The following is a 19,717-nucleotide window of genomic DNA, read 5'->3' as shown; positions in this document are numbered from 1 at the left end:
ATGGTGTATGTGTATATCGAATTCTATACTTTTATTACTAGAATCGATCTTCCGTTTCGATTACTTATGTCTATTAACTTGATTCTCAAGCATACATTTTTTTATTGCAATAATTATTTCTTACCAAGCTAAATCTCTAGATAAAATTTATTATTTTTATAAAGAAAAAAAGTTGAGTTTTCGATTTTTTATGTAATACAGGACCCGTAAATGTCAGATAATCTTATGAAATCCATATTTGTCTTCCGTCATGTATTCACAAATGTAAAGACTTATGTACAAGCTACTTTTATGTTAGGCTAATCATCAGAAAGTTTGGACCCCTAATCCCCCTGTAAACCTAAATCCAAACTTCTCCATACAACTGGGATGTTTTAATAAAACGGTAGCATGTGCCCATGGGCACACCATAGAAAAACCGTTAATAAAAATCTACTGTCTAATAGTTATAGAAGTCCCCAATAAAAATATCAAGTTGCCTTCTATAAGGTTAAAGTGAGTCTACTTGCAAAAACCATTCATAGGCATTTGAATAAACTATTCACATTATGCATTCAAAATACAACTGAGGTCTCAAATAACAGTCTTCTTGTTTTCTGGTAGCTGGGTAATGTTTATAAGGGTCAGGGGCTAACTGGAAAAGGATTCATACTCATGGTTTCCCCACGTGAAATGAGCCTTTTGATGCCCAATAAATTTCAACACAACTGAGTTTCGAACTTCAAAGATATGCCCATGCTGAAAAGCTCCTGGGAAAGTAGCTTCGCCCCATAAGGCACACTCACCTTGACAATGGATTCAGCAGACTGGCAATACCGGCAATATGGGCCACGAATCTTGCGCCCACCCGTCACAGGCCTCAGGATAACGTTTGCCGGGTGCTTGCATCTCCGGCAAATATGCATCTGTGAGCAGTCACTGAGTGTGAAGAGACGGTCATGCAAGTTAGCTGAGGCACCATGAGCCATCAGGCAATCTCGCTCCATCTCTCCAAACTTAATTCCTCCGAAACGCTTCCTATCAGCAACTGGTTGTCTAGTGAGGGGATGAACAGGCCCCGTGTTCCTAAACTTTACCTTGTCTTCAGCCATATGGATCATTTCACCATTTCACCATTTCACCAGTTCGACCATTGTAAACTCTTTCATTTCCCCATCTAGAAAAGCCTGCCCTTCAATGCATATACAGAGATACATGAAATCAGAAAACAGCCTCATTCTATTTCTTTGTTGACAATTCAAAGCAATTATATTCTAATGTCACTGTCATCAAACGCATACCCAGTTAATGTATATTACAAAAAGGACATAATAGTAGATACCTCCGGTTAGCAAAATAAATAAAGCAAATACTTCCAGCTGCAGATTCGACTTGTCACTTTTTTCATAGTGCTGATGGTACCCTTTCGATATTAAAGAACTTAATTCAAAGTACTATCCCATGCAGTGACAGAGGCAGAAAGATTTTTTAGGGAGGGGGGAATATGAATACTATTTAAATTCAAAAATTTTATATATCAGATTATCAACATCAGTCATAAAAGTCCTTTTTTTTGAAGTTTTTATGAGGCAGTTTAATCCATGTTCTGATCTTCCATTGAGAAAATGTAATCATTTAATAATCAAGCCTACACGAGTTGCAAACAGAGAGACTCATAGACACGACGACACAACAGTGAGAGTTAAAAAATAGTTTCCAACATCGAAACTAGTAATGTCTCCTGGGCATCTTATATTATTAAAATTTATAACAAATGATATCGTTTTCTTTTATAAATTAAATAAATACAAATAATATAGTATTATGTGTAATGCTACATTCACAAAACTGGATACAAAATTTTGTACAAAATGACATCACAATTGAAGTGGTTTTAATTGATGCTATTGATACATATATACGGACTCATTCCAATCAAAAGTTAACACATATTATTTATTTGTACCTAATGTGTGGATGGAGCACTTTTATAAATATTATATCGGCAAAAAAATCAAATATTACAGGAATTTAGAGACAATTTCAAAAGGTCTGCAGTACTGTAGTGTGAGGCCTACTTCCACTACTTTTAATCTTTAAGCGCTCATTTCTTTTATCTCTGTTCCTTCCATTACTTTCCTAGCCATAATCAAATCCTAAACGAAGAACAAAGATGATGCATCACTTTTCTTTTTCTAGCCTTCACCAGTTTTGTGAGCAGTGCAGAGAAAGATAACATAAGTAAGGCAACAATACAATTACTCATAAATATTGATTGATATTGTATTACTCTCATGCGTTGTTGCTTGAGTATGACATTTTACCTATGAAGTTGATTTGCAATGGCGTCAACAGATGCAGTAGAGAATGGGGTGGCATATATTTCTTTACCCCCAAGAGCGATCCCTTTTCCCAGAGCGGCCTCCAGAAGCTGGCCAGGAGTTTGACGTGAAGGAAATGCATGTGGATTTATGACAATATCCGGAACTATTCCTTGCGAAGTGAAAGGGAAGTTCTCCTGAGATTCAAGAAACCCTAGAACACGCTTCTGCCCATGCATGCTAGAAAACTTGTCTCCAAGACATGGGGATCGAACCTACACAGTTATAGTCAAGTTTGTAAGCCATGGAAATTCAAAATATGCAATTGCTTTTGTCCATGTGCAAGGAAGGCATTTCAAACAGGTGATCCAAAAGGGTACAGGGAAATCAAAGCCACGAGAGAATTATCATTTATCTTTGTCATATTTACATATTTTAATATGCAAACATCTAATATTAGAGAGTGCAAGCATGTTGAATAAATTCAACCATCTTTGGCAGCTATAAGCTACAGAATGCATGAGAACTGCATACAGAAGTGAAAATGATTGGTTAAGCATGTAATAAGACAGCAAGAGTAGCACCAAAATAGGCGTCAGTACAAAAAGGTTTCAGGAAGAATATTAAGAAAAGGTGAATAAGTATATAGTATATACATGTATTAAACTGAAACACTCTCTAATGAACACATACTCACCTGTCTCAGAGATACTACAGCAAAGTTTTTTCCTTCATCATTCGAAGAAAGTATTACTTTCTGAACCATGCCCTTTTCAGTATGCTTCAGTTTAAACCTCTGATCCACCCCTGATTCTGCATGCTTTCCAATGACGATATCACCAGTCTGCAGGTTTGCACCAATGAAAGGAAAACCATCCTCATCTAGGCTGTCAACCCGACCAATTTTACTTGGGATCTTTCCGAAGTTTATCGCATCCTCTACTTTCTGCTTCTTTAAAGTAGCTTCGTTGTTGTTAACATCAGCCTTGTAACTTCTAACATGCTCCGATCGAAACATGCCCCGCTCTAGCGAAGAGCGATTCATAACCAAGGAATCTTCCTGGTTGTAACCAAGGTGAACATTTACAGCTACGATAGCACACTGCCCATGATAAAATTCAGGCTTGGGAAGCATCTTGCTGTTTTCTGATTTTCCAAGACATTCAGAAAGCATTGTCCGGAAAAGTGGTCTCTGAGGATAATATAACTGATTAGTACTTGTGTCTACTCTGATACTTGAGTTGGTGGTGGAAAAACCAATGGCCTGATGCGAGTGCTTTTGTGATTGGTAGAGAGCCCTTCTTGCATGGTCATGATTACAAAAGGGTGTGAGTCCGGCACTTAAACCCAGAAGAAATGACATGTCAAGTTCACAATGTGTGTATTTCTTGGGTGCATCTCCGCTGCTTTGCTTCAAGAGATTTTTAAATCCCCATGCAGTGCAACAGTCTTCCTCCTCTTCAGTCCCAATCAGCTCAATTACTCCTGCATCCAGAAGAGACTGAAAAGAGTAATCTCCCCCTTTAAATGATTTAATTTTTCTCAAATTACTGACGACGAAAAGAGGTCGTAAAATCCTTCCAGCATCACAAAATATCCGTACTTCTCTATTTTTCTCATCTCTTTTAATCTCCACCTACAAGAAATATCCAGTATAAATATAAGCAAATATTATAGGTGCAGAAAGATGATGTGCAGACCATCATCACTGTCCTAGTGACCTACAGTATTATACTTGTGTTTTCCAAACCAGGAGCTACAGAGTTATAAAAGAGAACCTGGTGAGGAAGTTCCATTGTGCGTCTCTCATATTTCGTAATTCTGTGACAAATAATGCAGGATCTGTACAAGTTCCAACCAGTTCACCATCAAGGAATATATTATCCTTCCCACGAAGAGAAGATGAAGTATCATCTACCAATTCATCCATGCCACAATTGAGTAATTTATCCAGAATCGAATCGTATACATTTGTACTGACAAGCCCAGTGCTGGTAAGATTTTTTATGAGCCCACAATTTTCTCCATCAGGAGTAGAAAGAAAACACAACTTCCCCCAGTGAGAAGGGTGCCTACAACAGCAGCATTATACATTATTATAATAAGATTCCTCGTTTCTACTCTGTACACTAGAAATTTTCTTCAGAGTTTTGATAAGATTACGTTTAAGAAAGTTGTAGGCATAACCCACCTACAGGAAGATACCCAATCATAAGGCAGAGAAAAATGCAGCTTAATAAACCATCAAACTGCAGTATCACACACAGCAATGTTTTTAAAAAAAAAGGATCTATTGTCTGCCTCTGCTATCAAGTAATTTTCAGGTGCATAACTCTTTTTGGTAAATATCCAATAGGTAGATATATATTACAGTCAAGATAAAACTTGCTAGTAATTACATTGAGCTTAAAACTTGCTAGTATGTGATAAGGAAATAAAAAATCTATAAAATCAAATTTTAAGTAGACATATTTCCCAAATAACCTGAAAGAAAAGCAAATGATTTCCTCCCCACATCTCGTAACCTGTCTATATCAATATATTACTACCATGTTCAAGCAACATTCCCATTGTATTTCAGTATCATTGATATAATTGACTAGGGGAAATCATAGATGCCACGATATATACAAACAAATAAGCATGTGCAACAAAATTTCATAGATAGAAGTACTAACGGGTATCTTGCGTCGCCAATTCTCCCCGTGTAATCAACATGCTGACGTGTTCTCCTCATCTCAGCTATCATTTGCAACGGATTTGTTCGACCGAGATTTGCCACTACACCGGAGGTCCTTTCCCCTCTTTTGTATGGATGAGACCAGGCCCCAGTGGAAAAAGCCCTTGAAAGCCCATTTGTAATGATTGATGAATCCAAATAGCGTTCGATAAACTCCACTTTATCATTGTAGAGATCTCTCTGCATAGTCTGGACCATACGTCTTTCAGCATGTTTAAGATGAACTTTAAGCTCACGCTCAAGTAACTCACCAGCCAACTCTAACCTCTTATTTCTGAAGTCATCCCTATTATCAACTTTTCTACGACCAGTATATGCCTGCAAAAGGCACTTCGTCATATAGGCAAGAACACGAGCCTTCTGCTTGAAGCCGGTGAGACTGGAAAAGAGATATTTTTTAATGCAATCTTCAACAGATTCTTCAGGGGGGAATGTGCAATTTTTGAGTTTCTTTTCAAGGTATTTAAGAGCTATTGCCCTTCTACAGAACTTCTCACCACACTCCTCATCACAATCTTTGTCAGCATGATGAATTGATGCAATCATAATATTAATAATTCTGCCATCTTCAAGATCAACATCAATCAGATCAACTACTTCTTTGTCAGAAGATACTCCAAGGGCAAAAAACAATACCCATATTGGAATCTCTATCCCCAAAAATGACACGGTAAGAAAATTTTCAACACCTCCAATGTCATCACTTTTCGGGTCTAATAGGTGTACCTTGACCCTTTTCCTTTTAGTAGCATGAAGGTATGAAGCTTTCCAGGGACTACTAGTCACCCAAAGCCTCTTCAAACAGATCTGTTCCTGAGCAACAAATGTCTGCAGGGGATCAAGGAAAAATTACTTCTAACTACACATGTACAGTGCCATATTGCAACCAAATTTACCAAAGACTTGGGACGAGCATTAATTGTCCACAAGCTGAAAGCAATCACTTATTAACATACACTAATCTTTACTGACACAATATTAATAACAAGATATTCCATTCTTAAGATAGTTACTGGTTTAACAGTTTTTATAAAATCTAGGTAAACTAACTAAAATAAGCTACAGACAACATCAATTTTTTAAGAGATCTATCAGCAATCTGAAAGCTAAGCAGCATTAATCTGAGAGTCCAACTATGTGAAAACGCTTATATGTTTAAGGGTCCTAATACTCTGATTTCAATTTACTTCGAGCAGGCTTCTTCACAATACAAGGATGCATTAATCACACATTCAAGGTGTAATTTGTCTAGAGTATACTTTTAGTTTCATCTCTGTTGATTAACTCAGATGTAGGAGGCATATTCCAGGTTTTTTCCTCACTGTACCAATCTAATCAGCTAAAAATCTCTTTAGGAATGAGATTTATTATGTTAAATTGTTCACTAAAAGTATGGGTACACCTGTACAATTTTCTGTCTCCCTTCATGGCAATTTAGAGTAGCCTTTTGAAATAAAATCACTCATTGTGGGTGTTTGTTTCCTGTTTAATCCGAGAATAAGTACTTATCATGTTAAAAAACATCAGTTTAGTACTTTTTAGCAAGATAAGTGTTCAATACCTTTTTAAACACTAATACAAACAACCATCTAATCTTGTAGGTGTACTTAAATAACTGGACGATTTTAGAGAACTGCAGTGATTCTGTATGTTTTTGGGTAGCAAAAACAAGTTCTTTTGGATAATAAAGTAATGATGTACATTGAACAAATCTTGAGCCAATAAATTTTTACTGCACTCTAAATCATGAGCCAATAGTTCATATAATGAAACTCAAATCTGTAATACAACATAAACACCCATATTAATGTATTTCCAGTTGACCTATATGACCACTGTACAATTTTTAGAAACTAGTTTTAATCAGCATGTAAACAATGTTCCTTAAGTAAGAATTATATACTACAAAAAAAATTAAGAAACTCTTAACCTTCTCAGCTCCTTTGATTATGAAATAGCCTCCTTGATCAAAATCACAATCACCTTGCTTCGCTTTTTTCATCCAGCATAAATCGGATTTAACCATCACTGGAAGCGTTCCAATAGGAATCTCCTCTCGAATCTCCTTACAAACAGTTTTGTCTACATACTGCTCTTTCCCAGTTTTGAATTTGTCACTCCTAACCATCCTCTGAGTATATACCTAAATATTTACACAGAAACACAATAATATATGAAACTAATTACAAACACTGTGAGGAGAGTGTTTGAGTCTTACATATATAATTGAATGTTCTCAATGTTTAGCAACATAATAATCAAGCTGTCAGCATATTATCCAGGTGAATTAGCTGGTGCAACTTGTCAGGAAATAATGTTTAATTGGTGACGACAATCATAGAATACAAAGTGCGAGCGAGAAAATAATCAAACATATACATAAAGTAGCAAAATTTAAACCAAATACTGTAGTCCTTAAAAATCCATAAATTTATCCAAGCAGGCAAGCTTCATTCGAAATGATCATAATTATAAAATAATAACCTGTATATTTGTGTTGCAACAAAGCATTATATTCAATTTAGCATGTACCACAGTCAAGGAGCAGAGAATATTCTGATTAATTATATACTACATGTAAACAGTTAAGTGTTTACATTTTGCAGAAAAAAGTGGCTACAAAATCTGGCACTGCAAAACTGGTGATTCAAGTTGCAGCATTTACCAGTTAATTTTGTACCAAGTCAATAGCTTTTACAGCCTTTTAAATCATTATTAAAATGCTAAGTGTGCTCTACTTTCCCGAATTAAAATTTTAGTACTAAGATTTGCACTGGAACAAAAAGTTCACAAAAAAATTTCACCTTTAGATTCCATAAAATCAACACTTTATTCCACAATTACCAATTTCAATAAAGTAGTCGAATGAACCAAAGAGACCAAGTCACTTCAAAATACCGGTAATTACCCATATAAAGACATTAGAATTAAATATAGAGTATATAGCCAACATATATTCACCTGTTAATGGTAAAGGAAAAGAAAAAATTAGTTAACACTGTTTCAGTCTTACCTGGAGATGAACCTCCACTTTCATTTTGGACGAGTATGTCATATTCTGAAGGCGAGCATGTCTAGGATAGAAGTCCACGAAATCTATACCATTATCATCGTAAAACTTCTTGCCAGTAAAAAATGTTGGCGGGGCAAGCTTGACCTTCCCAAATTTGAAGGAGGCATACCTCCAGTGACTATCGCCCTTTTTAGATGGATCATAACCAGGCTGGACTGTAATCTCACCAATGGAATCAAAAACATTCTGAATACCATATTTAATAAAATCATTATACGAGTTGAGTTGGTGACTGATGAGGCCGTGTTGTTGGAAAAATGAGGTTGCTGCCTTCTTACAAACACTGTTTAAAAAAGGCTCCCCGAGATCCCCTAAGTCGTCCTCAAAAGGATCATCTATGTCTATATCCATGTAACTCGAACGACCCATCACCTAGAAAACACATTAACACAAAAAGTAAAGTAAGGTGACCATTCTCAACTTCATAACACCATCATATTCATTCACTACATAATACACAAAGCACTTGTCAAATTCATTCCTGAACAAAACTCTATGATCCCACTTCCGAGTAATCATGAAATCAACCCTAGACTGGAAACTCCAAGAAAAATCAGTTTCATGCAAAAATGCAAAAACTCTATGATCTTCAGGGGGGAATGTGCAATTTTTGAGTTTCTTTTCAAGGTATTTAAGAGCTATTGCCCTTCTACAGAACTTCTCACCACACTCCTCATCACAATCTTTGTCAGCATGATGAATTGATGCAATCATAATATTAATAATTCTGCCATCTTCAAGATCAACATCAATCAGATCAACTACTTCTTTGTCAGAAGATACTCCAAGGGCAAAAAACAATACCCATATTGGAATCTCTATCCCCAAAAATGACACGGTAAGAAAATTTTCAACACCTCCAATGTCATCACTTTTCGGGTCTAATAGGTGTACCTTGACCCTTTTCCTTTTAGTAGCATGAAGGTATGAAGCTTTCCAGGGACTACTAGTCACCCAAAGCCTCTTCAAACAGATCTGTTCCTGAGCAACAAATGTCTGCAGGGGATCAAGGAAAAATTACTTCTAACTACACATGTACAGTGCCATATTGCAACCAAATTTACCAAAGACTTGGGACGAGCATTAATTGTCCACAAGCTGAAAGCAATCACTTATTAACATACACTAATCTTTACTGACACAATATTAATAACAAGATATTCCATTCTTAAGATAGTTACTGGTTTAACAGTTTTTATAAAATCTAGGTAAACTAACTAAAATAAGCTACAGACAACATCAATTTTTTAAGAGATCTATCAGCAATCTGAAAGCTAAGCAGCATTAATCTGAGAGTCCAACTATGTGAAAACGCTTATATGTTTAAGGGTCCTAATACTCTGATTTCAATTTACTTCGAGCAGGCTTCTTCACAATACAAGGATGCATTAATCACACATTCAAGGTGTAATTTGTCTAGAGTATACTTTTAGTTTCATCTCTGTTGATTAACTCAGATGTAGGAGGCATATTCCAGGTTTTTTCCTCACTGTACCAATCTAATCAGCTAAAAATCTCTTTAGGAATGAGATTTATTATGTTAAATTGTTCACTAAAAGTATGGGTACACCTGTACAATTTTCTGTCTCCCTTCATGGCAATTTAGAGTAGCCTTTTGAAATAAAATCACTCATTGTGGGTGTTTGTTTCCTGTTTAATCCGAGAATAAGTACTTATCATGTTAAAAAACATCAGTTTAGTACTTTTTAGCAAGATAAGTGTTCAATACCTTTTTAAACACTAATACAAACAACCATCTAATCTTGTAGGTGTACTTAAATAACTGGACGATTTTAGAGAACTGCAGTGATTCTGTATGTTTTTGGGTAGCAAAAACAAGTTCTTTTGGATAATAAAGTAATGATGTACATTGAACAAATCTTGAGCCAATAAATTTTTACTGCACTCTAAATCATGAGCCAATAGTTCATATAATGAAACTCAAATCTGTAATACAACATAAACACCCATATTAATGTATTTCCAGTTGACCTATATGACCACTGTACAATTTTTAGAAACTAGTTTTAATCAGCATGTAAACAATGTTCCTTAAGTAAGAATTATATACTACAAAAAAAATTAAGAAACTCTTAACCTTCTCAGCTCCTTTGATTATGAAATAGCCTCCTTGATCAAAATCACAATCACCTTGCTTCGCTTTTTTCATCCAGCATAAATCGGATTTAACCATCACTGGAAGCGTTCCAATAGGAATCTCCTCTCGAATCTCCTTACAAACAGTTTTGTCTACATACTGCTCTTTCCCAGTTTTGAATTTGTCACTCCTAACCATCCTCTGAGTATATACCTAAATATTTACACAGAAACACAATAATATATGAAACTAATTACAAACACTGTGAGGAGAGTGTTTGAGTCTTACATATATAATTGAATGTTCTCAATGTTTAGCAACATAATAATCAAGCTGTCAGCATATTATCCAGGTGAATTAGCTGGTGCAACTTGTCAGGAAATAATGTTTAATTGGTGACGACAATCATAGAATACAAAGTGCGAGCGAGAAAATAATCAAACATATACATAAAGTAGCAAAATTTAAACCAAATACTGTAGTCCTTAAAAATCCATAAATTTATCCAAGCAGGCAAGCTTCATTCGAAATGATCATAATTATAAAATAATAACCTGTATATTTGTGTTGCAACAAAGCATTATATTCAATTTAGCATGTACCACAGTCAAGGAGCAGAGAATATTCTGATTAATTATATACTACATGTAAACAGTTAAGTGTTTACATTTTGCAGAAAAAAGTGGCTACAAAATCTGGCACTGCAAAACTGGTGATTCAAGTTGCAGCATTTACCAGTTAATTTTGTACCAAGTCAATAGCTTTTACAGCCTTTTAAATCATTATTAAAATGCTAAGTGTGCTCTACTTTCCCGAATTAAAATTTTAGTACTAAGATTTGCACTGGAACAAAAAGTTCACAAAAAAATTTCACCTTTAGATTCCATAAAATCAACACTTTATTCCACAATTACCAATTTCAATAAAGTAGTCGAATGAACCAAAGAGACCAAGTCACTTCAAAATACCGGTAATTACCCATATAAAGACATTAGAATTAAATATAGAGTATATAGCCAACATATATTCACCTGTTAATGGTAAAGGAAAAGAAAAAATTAGTTAACACTGTTTCAGTCTTACCTGGAGATGAACCTCCACTTTCATTTTGGACGAGTATGTCATATTCTGAAGGCGAGCATGTCTAGGATAGAAGTCCACGAAATCTATACCATTATCATCGTAAAACTTCTTGCCAGTAAAAAATGTTGGCGGGGCAAGCTTGACCTTCCCAAATTTGAAGGAGGCATACCTCCAGTGACTATCGCCCTTTTTAGATGGATCATAACCAGGCTGGACTGTAATCTCACCAATGGAATCAAAAACATTCTGAATACCATATTTAATAAAATCATTATACGAGTTGAGTTGGTGACTGATGAGGCCGTGTTGTTGGAAAAATGAGGTTGCTGCCTTCTTACAAACACTGTTTAAAAAAGGCTCCCCGAGATCCCCTAAGTCGTCCTCAAAAGGATCATCTATGTCTATATCCATGTAACTCGAACGACCCATCACCTAGAAAACACATTAACACAAAAAGTAAAGTAAGGTGACCATTCTCAACTTCATAACACCATCATATTCATTCACTACATAATACACAAAGCACTTGTCAAATTCATTCCTGAACAAAACTCTATGATCCCACTTCCGAGTAATCATGAAATCAACCCTAGACTGGAAACTCCAAGAAAAATCAGTTTCATGCAAAAATGTAAGGGTCCATGTCCCTGGCATATGTATGCCGGGGCCTCTTAACCAACACACTATTTTCAGGATGAATATTCTACAGTCAGGATTATAACAAAAGTTTAATACAACCGTCCGTTAAAAAACCGCCAGACCGTCCGGCGGTTAAAAAGCGCCGGACAGACCTCGTCCGGAGGAAGTAGGTTACAATCCTGTCAGCTGGATACCAACGCACTATGGGTCCCCGGCATACGTAGGCCAGGGACCGCTGCCCAAAATGTAAATAGCACGTTACAGAACAAACTTTCCATGCTTTTATTTTGTAACGTAAAGATGGCGATAAAAAAATGTGAATAAAACATAAAAAATAGGGACGGTGTCTTTCAACGATAAAAAGATGGTGAATAAATTATTGAAGATAAATTGATTATCAGAAACCGGTAGCCATGTAGTAGTGAAAAATGAAGACGAAAAAACCAGATAGATAGAAGCTTACATTAACAGCAGGAGATTGGAGGAGCTTGATCAGCAGTATCTCACATTCTCACTCAGTACTCTGGCTTTACTGATCAGCAGGCAGGCCTTTCTTGTGTGTTTGTGTTTGGGTAAAATACTTGTATCAAATTGTTGAACTATTTTACCCCTTTTGTCATATAAATCTTTTTGAGTCATTTTTGTCAAACCGTCCATATTCCAGCAACGTTTATGGAAATTTTTACTGCTCTACGTTGGTTTCGTAAAAGCTGGAAATCAAAATTAATTGGACAAAATATCAATAAAAAACTGTTTCGGTGCGGGCCGCGAGAGGGGTACCAAATCAAAGCAAACTCTGAATACTGGATATGATCTCAAAATAAGGTCAAAATCGACCAATACGATGATGAGATAAGCTTCATCGTCGAGAGGGAAACAGCCCGGATAAAGGATGTAAGGGTGCAGAGACAGCCAGTATTATACTACTCTTGATTTCAAGAGTGCTCTTGCGCCGAAGATGAACGGCGCTAAGAGATCCGCCAAAGACGTGGGATGTAAAAATACATCAGTAGGGGAGCATCGCCTTAGAGGGAAGCACCCGCGCGAGCGGTATTAATTAAAATAATTAATTAGATCATTAATCAGTATTAATTTAATATTGCTGTTGATTTAATTATATATTATATTATTTTTAATTATAAAATTTAATATTTTAACTGTTTTTTAACTAAATAATAGATTTTTGATCGATTAATCATCATATCGAATTGGGAAAATAGATTTTTTTTACCACTCAACTTATTGTGTTTTTAGAAATTTACCACCCAACTAATTTTTTTTCCTTTGTACTCACTAATGTTAGGTTTGATTTTATTTTTAGCCACCAACTTGGGTTCGGATTTTATTTTTATTTTTTGAAAATGAGAATAAATCTCAACGAGCATCGGCAATTCACCGTGATAATTCTTTCATTCAAGAAAGCTTATTATCTAACCGTCGGACATGCAAGATGACCGGGGAAATTTAGACAATAAAATTTTAATGTCCGAAAAGAAAAACCGGTCTTCTTCCAATAATCCTAAAAATAAAACAAGAGAAACAAGAAGAATATAAGTCGATATATTTAACAGATTATATTAAAATATTCCCACAATCATGATAACTCATGATTGAGACAATTAAGCTCTTAATTAAGGCATAATAATAAAATATTAATGTCCTTAATTAAGGCACAATTAAAACCCTTAATAAAGAGGCACAATTTACGCCCTCAATAAAGAGGCACAATTTACGCCCTCAATTACGAGGCACAATTAACGCACTCAATTAATGCACAATTGGCGCTTTCCTTTCTGAAATCGGATCCCGTCCCGAAACTACCGTCACCGTCACCATCGGCCTCCACCGGTTACCTCGTCGTATGCGAAATGAACACCAAAACCAAACAAAACACAAGGATTAAACAAACAAACAAGATTAAAGTCAACATCTTTTCACAATTCCACTCAAAATATATCAGAAAATGAAAGTAACAAACAAAAAAACAAAAAGATATCTGAAAAACAGAGTTGCAATAGCAAGTATTATCAAAATTCTCAAGACCAAAATAACGTTTGCCTTCGGGAAAGTGATCGCCGAGAGTTTTTTCGAGTTTAGAACCCGTAGCAATATAAAAATGTCATTAGTACAACTTTATGTTTGATGTTATAACTGATATATCTTAAGCTATATATCAAAAGAATAAAAGTAGAGAGAGGGGGAGGCCGGGAGGGAGGGGCAGATGGTGATGATTTGCAAGTAAGATGATCCCATTGTTTTTGCTTTCCGAGAACGTCCTCGACCTTTACTCTTTTTTACCTCGTTTACTTTGTACACCCCTCTCTCAGTTTTGTGCAGCCTGGAAAAACGTTTGATTCATCTGGAGAATAGGATTTATTTATCAAAATTTCGCGACATATCATCTCGATGCCACTAAAATGAATACGAAACTCGTTCTCTCTAGCCGACTCCTCTTTTCATCTCCGACGGGGCTTCCATCGGTTTCCGGTGGAAAGCCCCAAATCTTTTCGTTTGATTGCTAGTTTTTGATTGTTCTTGCTTTTTCATTGAGTTTCTTAATAAATCTCCATCTTCGGGGAAAGTTTTCTTAGATCTATATCACCGAAACTTTCGATTTTCGTTCTTATTCGCTTCCAGAGGCCTTTCTGGATTTGTGAGTGGATCGATTATCTCCTGAGCGTCGTGGTGCAGATCTAATTGTTTTAGTTTGTTTTGATTATAGTTTGATTTCTCTCCTTGGTGAGAGCGTGTGATTTTTCTCTCCTTTTGTGAGAGTGGTTTGGATTCATAGATAAAGCCTTTCGGGAATTGCATTTGTGGTCGATAGCTCAAACGGAGTTTTTGGAAAAGATGGTGAACACAGAGCAAGGATCTATACATGTACCATCGTCAATTTCAACATCGCTTATTTGTCTCATCTTGGGTATGAAGACAGGCATGTTAATTTTTTCTATGTTTGTTCGACTCGATCATTCTTGTAGATGCCGTATGGCCATTATTTATTGAATTATCTTCTTTTTTTTCAAAAAAAAAAACATTATGATAATTTTTTGTGGTATCATTTATACATAGTGATAGTATGTAATATTTTGATGATGTGTCGTATGTTTATATCTTCATATATAGCAATAATAATATAAAATGAGCTGATGAAAAATTAAAATCAGGAAAAAACGTAATTAGAATTCTAAAAATTTAATAAATCATGAATATGAAATTAATGATTTCAAACAATTCACCTTCTCTTATAAGATAAAGTGTATTTGAGTGATATGATGCATCATCTTTCGTTATTGTTATTTAAGTTTCAATCGACTAGCTCAGTTTAAGATTTCTCTTAAATTTATCTTCAAAAATTTTAATAACTTTATCTTATTACAATTTTCAAGATAAATAAACAGAGAATAAAACTTAATTTTCGATGATTATTCTCTATAATGCATCATTTTATTTTATTATTAATCCATCATTCCCTCTCATTAGTTTACAGTTTTTTCTACCGCTTAGCGTTTATTTAAGACTCTTATGAAACATAGTTTCATAACTTATTTTTGTGTGTAAAAATTTAAACGCTGACTTTTCATTCGGAAGAAAAAAAATTATTTATGAAACTACATCTTTTAAAAGCTATAAAATGCGTGTAAAATTTTTATCACCCAAGATAAACGACCTTGGAGACATAAAAAGTATTATATATAAAGATACAAACATATATCAAATCATCAAAATATTACAGACTTCCACTATATATTTTTTTTATTTTTTTTTGACAAATTCAACTACCACTATATTTTAATAATGCTACACAGAAAATGTAATGCTAATAATCAAATCTGAACCTAACTTTTGTGGCAAAAAAAAGCTGAACATGACATTAGTGAGTAAAATAAAAAAAAATTATAGTTGAGTGGTTAGTTTCTAAAGACGCAATATGTTTAGTGACAAAAAAATTATCATAATGCTAATAATCAAATCCGAACCAAAGTTGGTGTCTAAAAAAAAACCCAAACCTAACATTAGTGATTAAAAGAAAAAAAATTAGTTGGGTGGTTAATTTCTAAAAGCACAATAAGTTGAGCGGCAAAAAAATTTATTTTCCTATCGATTTTGGCCAATTTTTCATCAATTTTAATATTAATCAATTTATGACCCGTTTTTTAGCAATTGTATCGGCACCTGTCGGATTATTGAATCGGCGGTGATCAGCCAATTTTTACAGTAATGATCTACGCATGTTGTTAGAGCAAGTCCAACAGTTGCCCTATTTAGTGTCCTAAGTCATAATATAAGGCATCTGATGAAAAAATTTGATCCAACAATGTCCTAGTGATGCGCAAGCAAGTCTTACCTGCTAGATGAGCTTGACTATGTTCTGGTAAATCAGTGGAAGAATCAACCTTATGATTGGAAATCATGTGCAGAAGAGTATTGTACTGATCAGGAGACAAGGCAGATGAAATATCAGTAAGATTTCCTGTATCTGAAGAAGTAGTGACTGCTGCAGCAAGTTTTCTTTCTTTAAACTGAAATCCTGGAGGATATCCATGGATCTTGAAACATCTCTCAATACTGTGTCCCTGAATTTTGCAGTGTGTGCAAAAATAATTGGCTCCTGGTTTAGATTTTCTGGTTTGCTGTCCTGAATTGCCAGTATTGCCAGATGACTGATTTCTTGAATTGTTGTTGTAGGTTGGCCTTTTGTCAGCAATGAAAGCCATGCTGTTTGTTTGAGCAACAGTCATTTCCTTATGATTCTCCTCCTGTGAAACCATGCTATAAGCCTGTTGAACAGTTGGTGTTGGAGTCATAAGGAGAATGTGTCCCCTAACAATAGAAAACTGATCATTCAGTTTCATCAGAAATTCAACCAGTCTGTGCTTTTGAAGCCTTTGCTCAACCTGTTGACTCAAATCACAATTGCAAGCAGTATTCTGAGGAATTGGATCAACATCATCCAGACGATCCCAAATTGCTTTAATAGCAGTATAAAACTCAGATACAGTCTGTTTACCCTGAGAAATATCAGCTAATTGCTGTTGAAGAGAATAAACTTGTGTAATTGACACAAGTCCAAAACGAGCTTCAAGATCTTTCCAGATATCTTTAGCAGTCTTGAAATACAAGACACTACTAGCAATAGTCTCATCAAGATTGAACAAAATCCAGGTTGTAACCAGAGAATTACAACGTTCCCAGAGAACATAATCAGCATCAGTAACATCAGGTTTCAAGATAGTGCCATTAACAAAACCGAGTTTATTTCTAGTGGATAAACTCAGTAACATTGATCGTTTCCAATTCGCAAAGCCAGATCCATTAAATTTCACAGAAACTAACTGATTTGTTGTTGCTTCACTAGGATGAATGTAAAAAACGCTTGAAGGATCTACTACAGGAACTGTATTCGCCATATGTAAAGCAAGAAATGCAAAGAGTTTGTATGTAAAGAGAGAAATGCAGAAAGTGTAGAAAACACCTGATCTGAGAAGAACAGGTGAACACAAAGCTGTAGAAATCACAAATTGAACAGGGAGATTGCAATCGCGAGAGAAATGATTCAATCTCCGAGCGGAATCGCCATAGAAATGTTTATCCGAGATCGTACTGCTCTGATACCATGTTAAAATATGCACTGGAAGCCATGAAAACACAGAGAAGCAAGCTCTTGTATATTGTTGAAGAAGAAAACTATACAAAACTGTATTGATGGAATGAATAATTGACTAATCTATGAGTGAAGCTCTGTATATATACAAGCAACTATCTAACTAACTCCTATACATATATCTCATCTAATGCTATATGTATCTATACAATTTGTAACCAACTTATACAGCTCAGCAGGTGACATGTCATTGTACAGGGTGGATATATCAACTATATGCGATGTACTGCATAAAGCATGATGCTGTGGTGGTATATTCTCAACACCCCCCCTCAAGTTGGAAGGGGATGAAGAATACACTCCCAACTTGGATAAGAGAGTATTAAACTGCTGAGAAGGAAGAATCTTTGTGAAAACATCAGCAAGCTGGTGAGTAGTTGGAAGATATGTCAGCTGTAAGAGACCTTCTAAGACTTTGTCACGTGTAAAGTGACAATCAATTTCTATATGCTTTGTTCGTTCGTGGAAAACAGGATTTTTAGCTATAGCAATGGCAGACTGGTTGTCACAGTGAAGTGTGACTGGTTTTAAGTCTGTGATGCCTAGTTCTTCCAATAAACGAACAGTCCAAGTGACATCTGCAGCAGCTGATGCCATCGCGCGATATTCACTTTCAGACGATGATCGAGAAACAGTGCCCTGTTTCTTTGATTTCCATGCAACTGGAGATGAGCCAAATAGTAAAATGTAACCGGTAATGGATCTTCTTGAATCAGGGCAGGATGCCCAATCACTATCTGAGTATGCTTGTAATGTAAGAGAATCAGATGCTTTAAGCAAAATGCCCTGGTGTGTTGAGTGATTAACATAACGAAGAACATGTGTTAAAGCATCTAAATGTGGTGTGCGTGGTGAGTGCATAAATTGGCTCAGGACTTGAACAGAATAATTCAAGTCAGGTCGAGTGTGAGTCAAGTAGTTTAGTTTCCCAACTAAAGAACGATATAATTCTGGGTTAGGTAATAAAGATCCTTCTGTGGAATCAAGTTTGTGATGCTGTGGGAGAGGAGTGACAGCAGGTTTAGATGTATCGAGTGGTATATCTTGGAGTAGATCTTTAGTGAATTTGGACTGTGTAAGAACAATACCTTCTGGTACATAATCGACTTCTAGCCCAAGGAAATAGTGTAGTCGTCCAAGATCCTTGATACTAAAAGTATCATGTAAGTGAGTTTTGATCTGCTGAATTGAAGCAAAATCAGTGCCAGTAATGATAATGTCGTCGACATAGACGGCCATGATAGTAATATGTTGCTCTGATTTTTTAAAGAACAGACTGTAGTCATTCTTTGACTGTGTGTATCCTTGAGTTATGAGCTCATGCAGTAATTTATCGAACCACTCTCTAGAAGCCTGTTTAAGGCCGTATAGAGATTTCTTGAGGCGACAGACAAGATTGTGTGGGTTTGGGATCCCCTCAGGAACAGTCATATAGACTTCTTCAGACAAATTACCATGCAGAAACGCGTTGTTAACATCAAGTTGAAATATGGACCATTTCTTGCTTGCAGCAAGAGCAATAAGACAGCGTATGGTATTCATCTTTACAACTGGAGAAAACGTTTCTTCATAGTCGATTCCATATTGTTGGTTGTATCCTTTTGCAACCAACCGAGCTTTACATCGCTCAAGAGATCCATCTGCTCGTAACTTCACTTTAAAAACCCATCTGTGGCCAATGGCCTTCTTGCCTTTTGGTAAAGGAACAAGTTCCCATGTATTGTTCCTCATCAGTGCTTCAATTTCTTTAGTCATTGCCTCTTGCCATAATGGATGAGAGGCAGCCTGTTTGTAATTTTTAGGCTCTGAAATACGATCCAACTGTGAAAGAAATGCTGTATGATGTGAAAAGGCTGTATGACATTGGTAATCTTGAAGATACTGAGGTTGTTTCTTATTTCTAAGTGAAGTTCGAACTGGTATTGGTGGTGGTGCTGATTCAGAAGAACTAGCAGGTGAGTGAGAATTTGTATGATGTTCTTCATGAGAGGTTGGACTATTGTGGTTTGAACTGATATTGTCAGAACTAGTGTTGGGGTCTGGAATATTAGAATCATGATGGTTTGTTGGTTGTGTGGGAAATAATTCAGAGTAAAAATCACTCTGAGGTTCAGTAACA

General features: G+C 35.7%; 1 protein-coding gene and 1 pseudogene across 1 annotated transcript; both read right to left on the bottom strand.

The window, feature by feature from the left end:
- Positions 1 to 529: 529 nt before the first annotated feature.
- LOC108226794 (DNA-directed RNA polymerases IV and V subunit 2-like) lies at positions 530 to 11,842 on the bottom strand (annotated as a pseudogene).
- LOC135146763 (DNA-directed RNA polymerases IV and V subunit 2-like) lies at positions 6,846 to 8,601 on the bottom strand. Its single transcript, XM_064079269.1, has 2 exons — positions 8,054 to 8,601; positions 6,846 to 7,183 (listed from the first exon to the last, which is right to left on the bottom strand). Exons 1-2 carry the CDS (start codon positions 8,480 to 8,482, stop codon positions 6,887 to 6,889), a joined length of 726 nt encoding a protein of 241 aa, XP_063935339.1. The 5' UTR covers positions 8,483 to 8,601; the 3' UTR covers positions 6,846 to 6,886.
- Positions 11,843 to 19,717: the final 7,875 nt, after the last annotated feature.

The sequence above is a fragment of the Daucus carota genome, chromosome 6 (assembly GCF_001625215.2).
Source record: "Daucus carota subsp. sativus chromosome 6, DH1 v3.0, whole genome shotgun sequence".
Classification (NCBI taxonomy): Eukaryota; Viridiplantae; Streptophyta; class Magnoliopsida; order Apiales; family Apiaceae; genus Daucus; species Daucus carota.
Note: the sequence above shows the minus strand (reverse complement) of the source record. Positions and strands in the feature narration are given on the sequence as shown.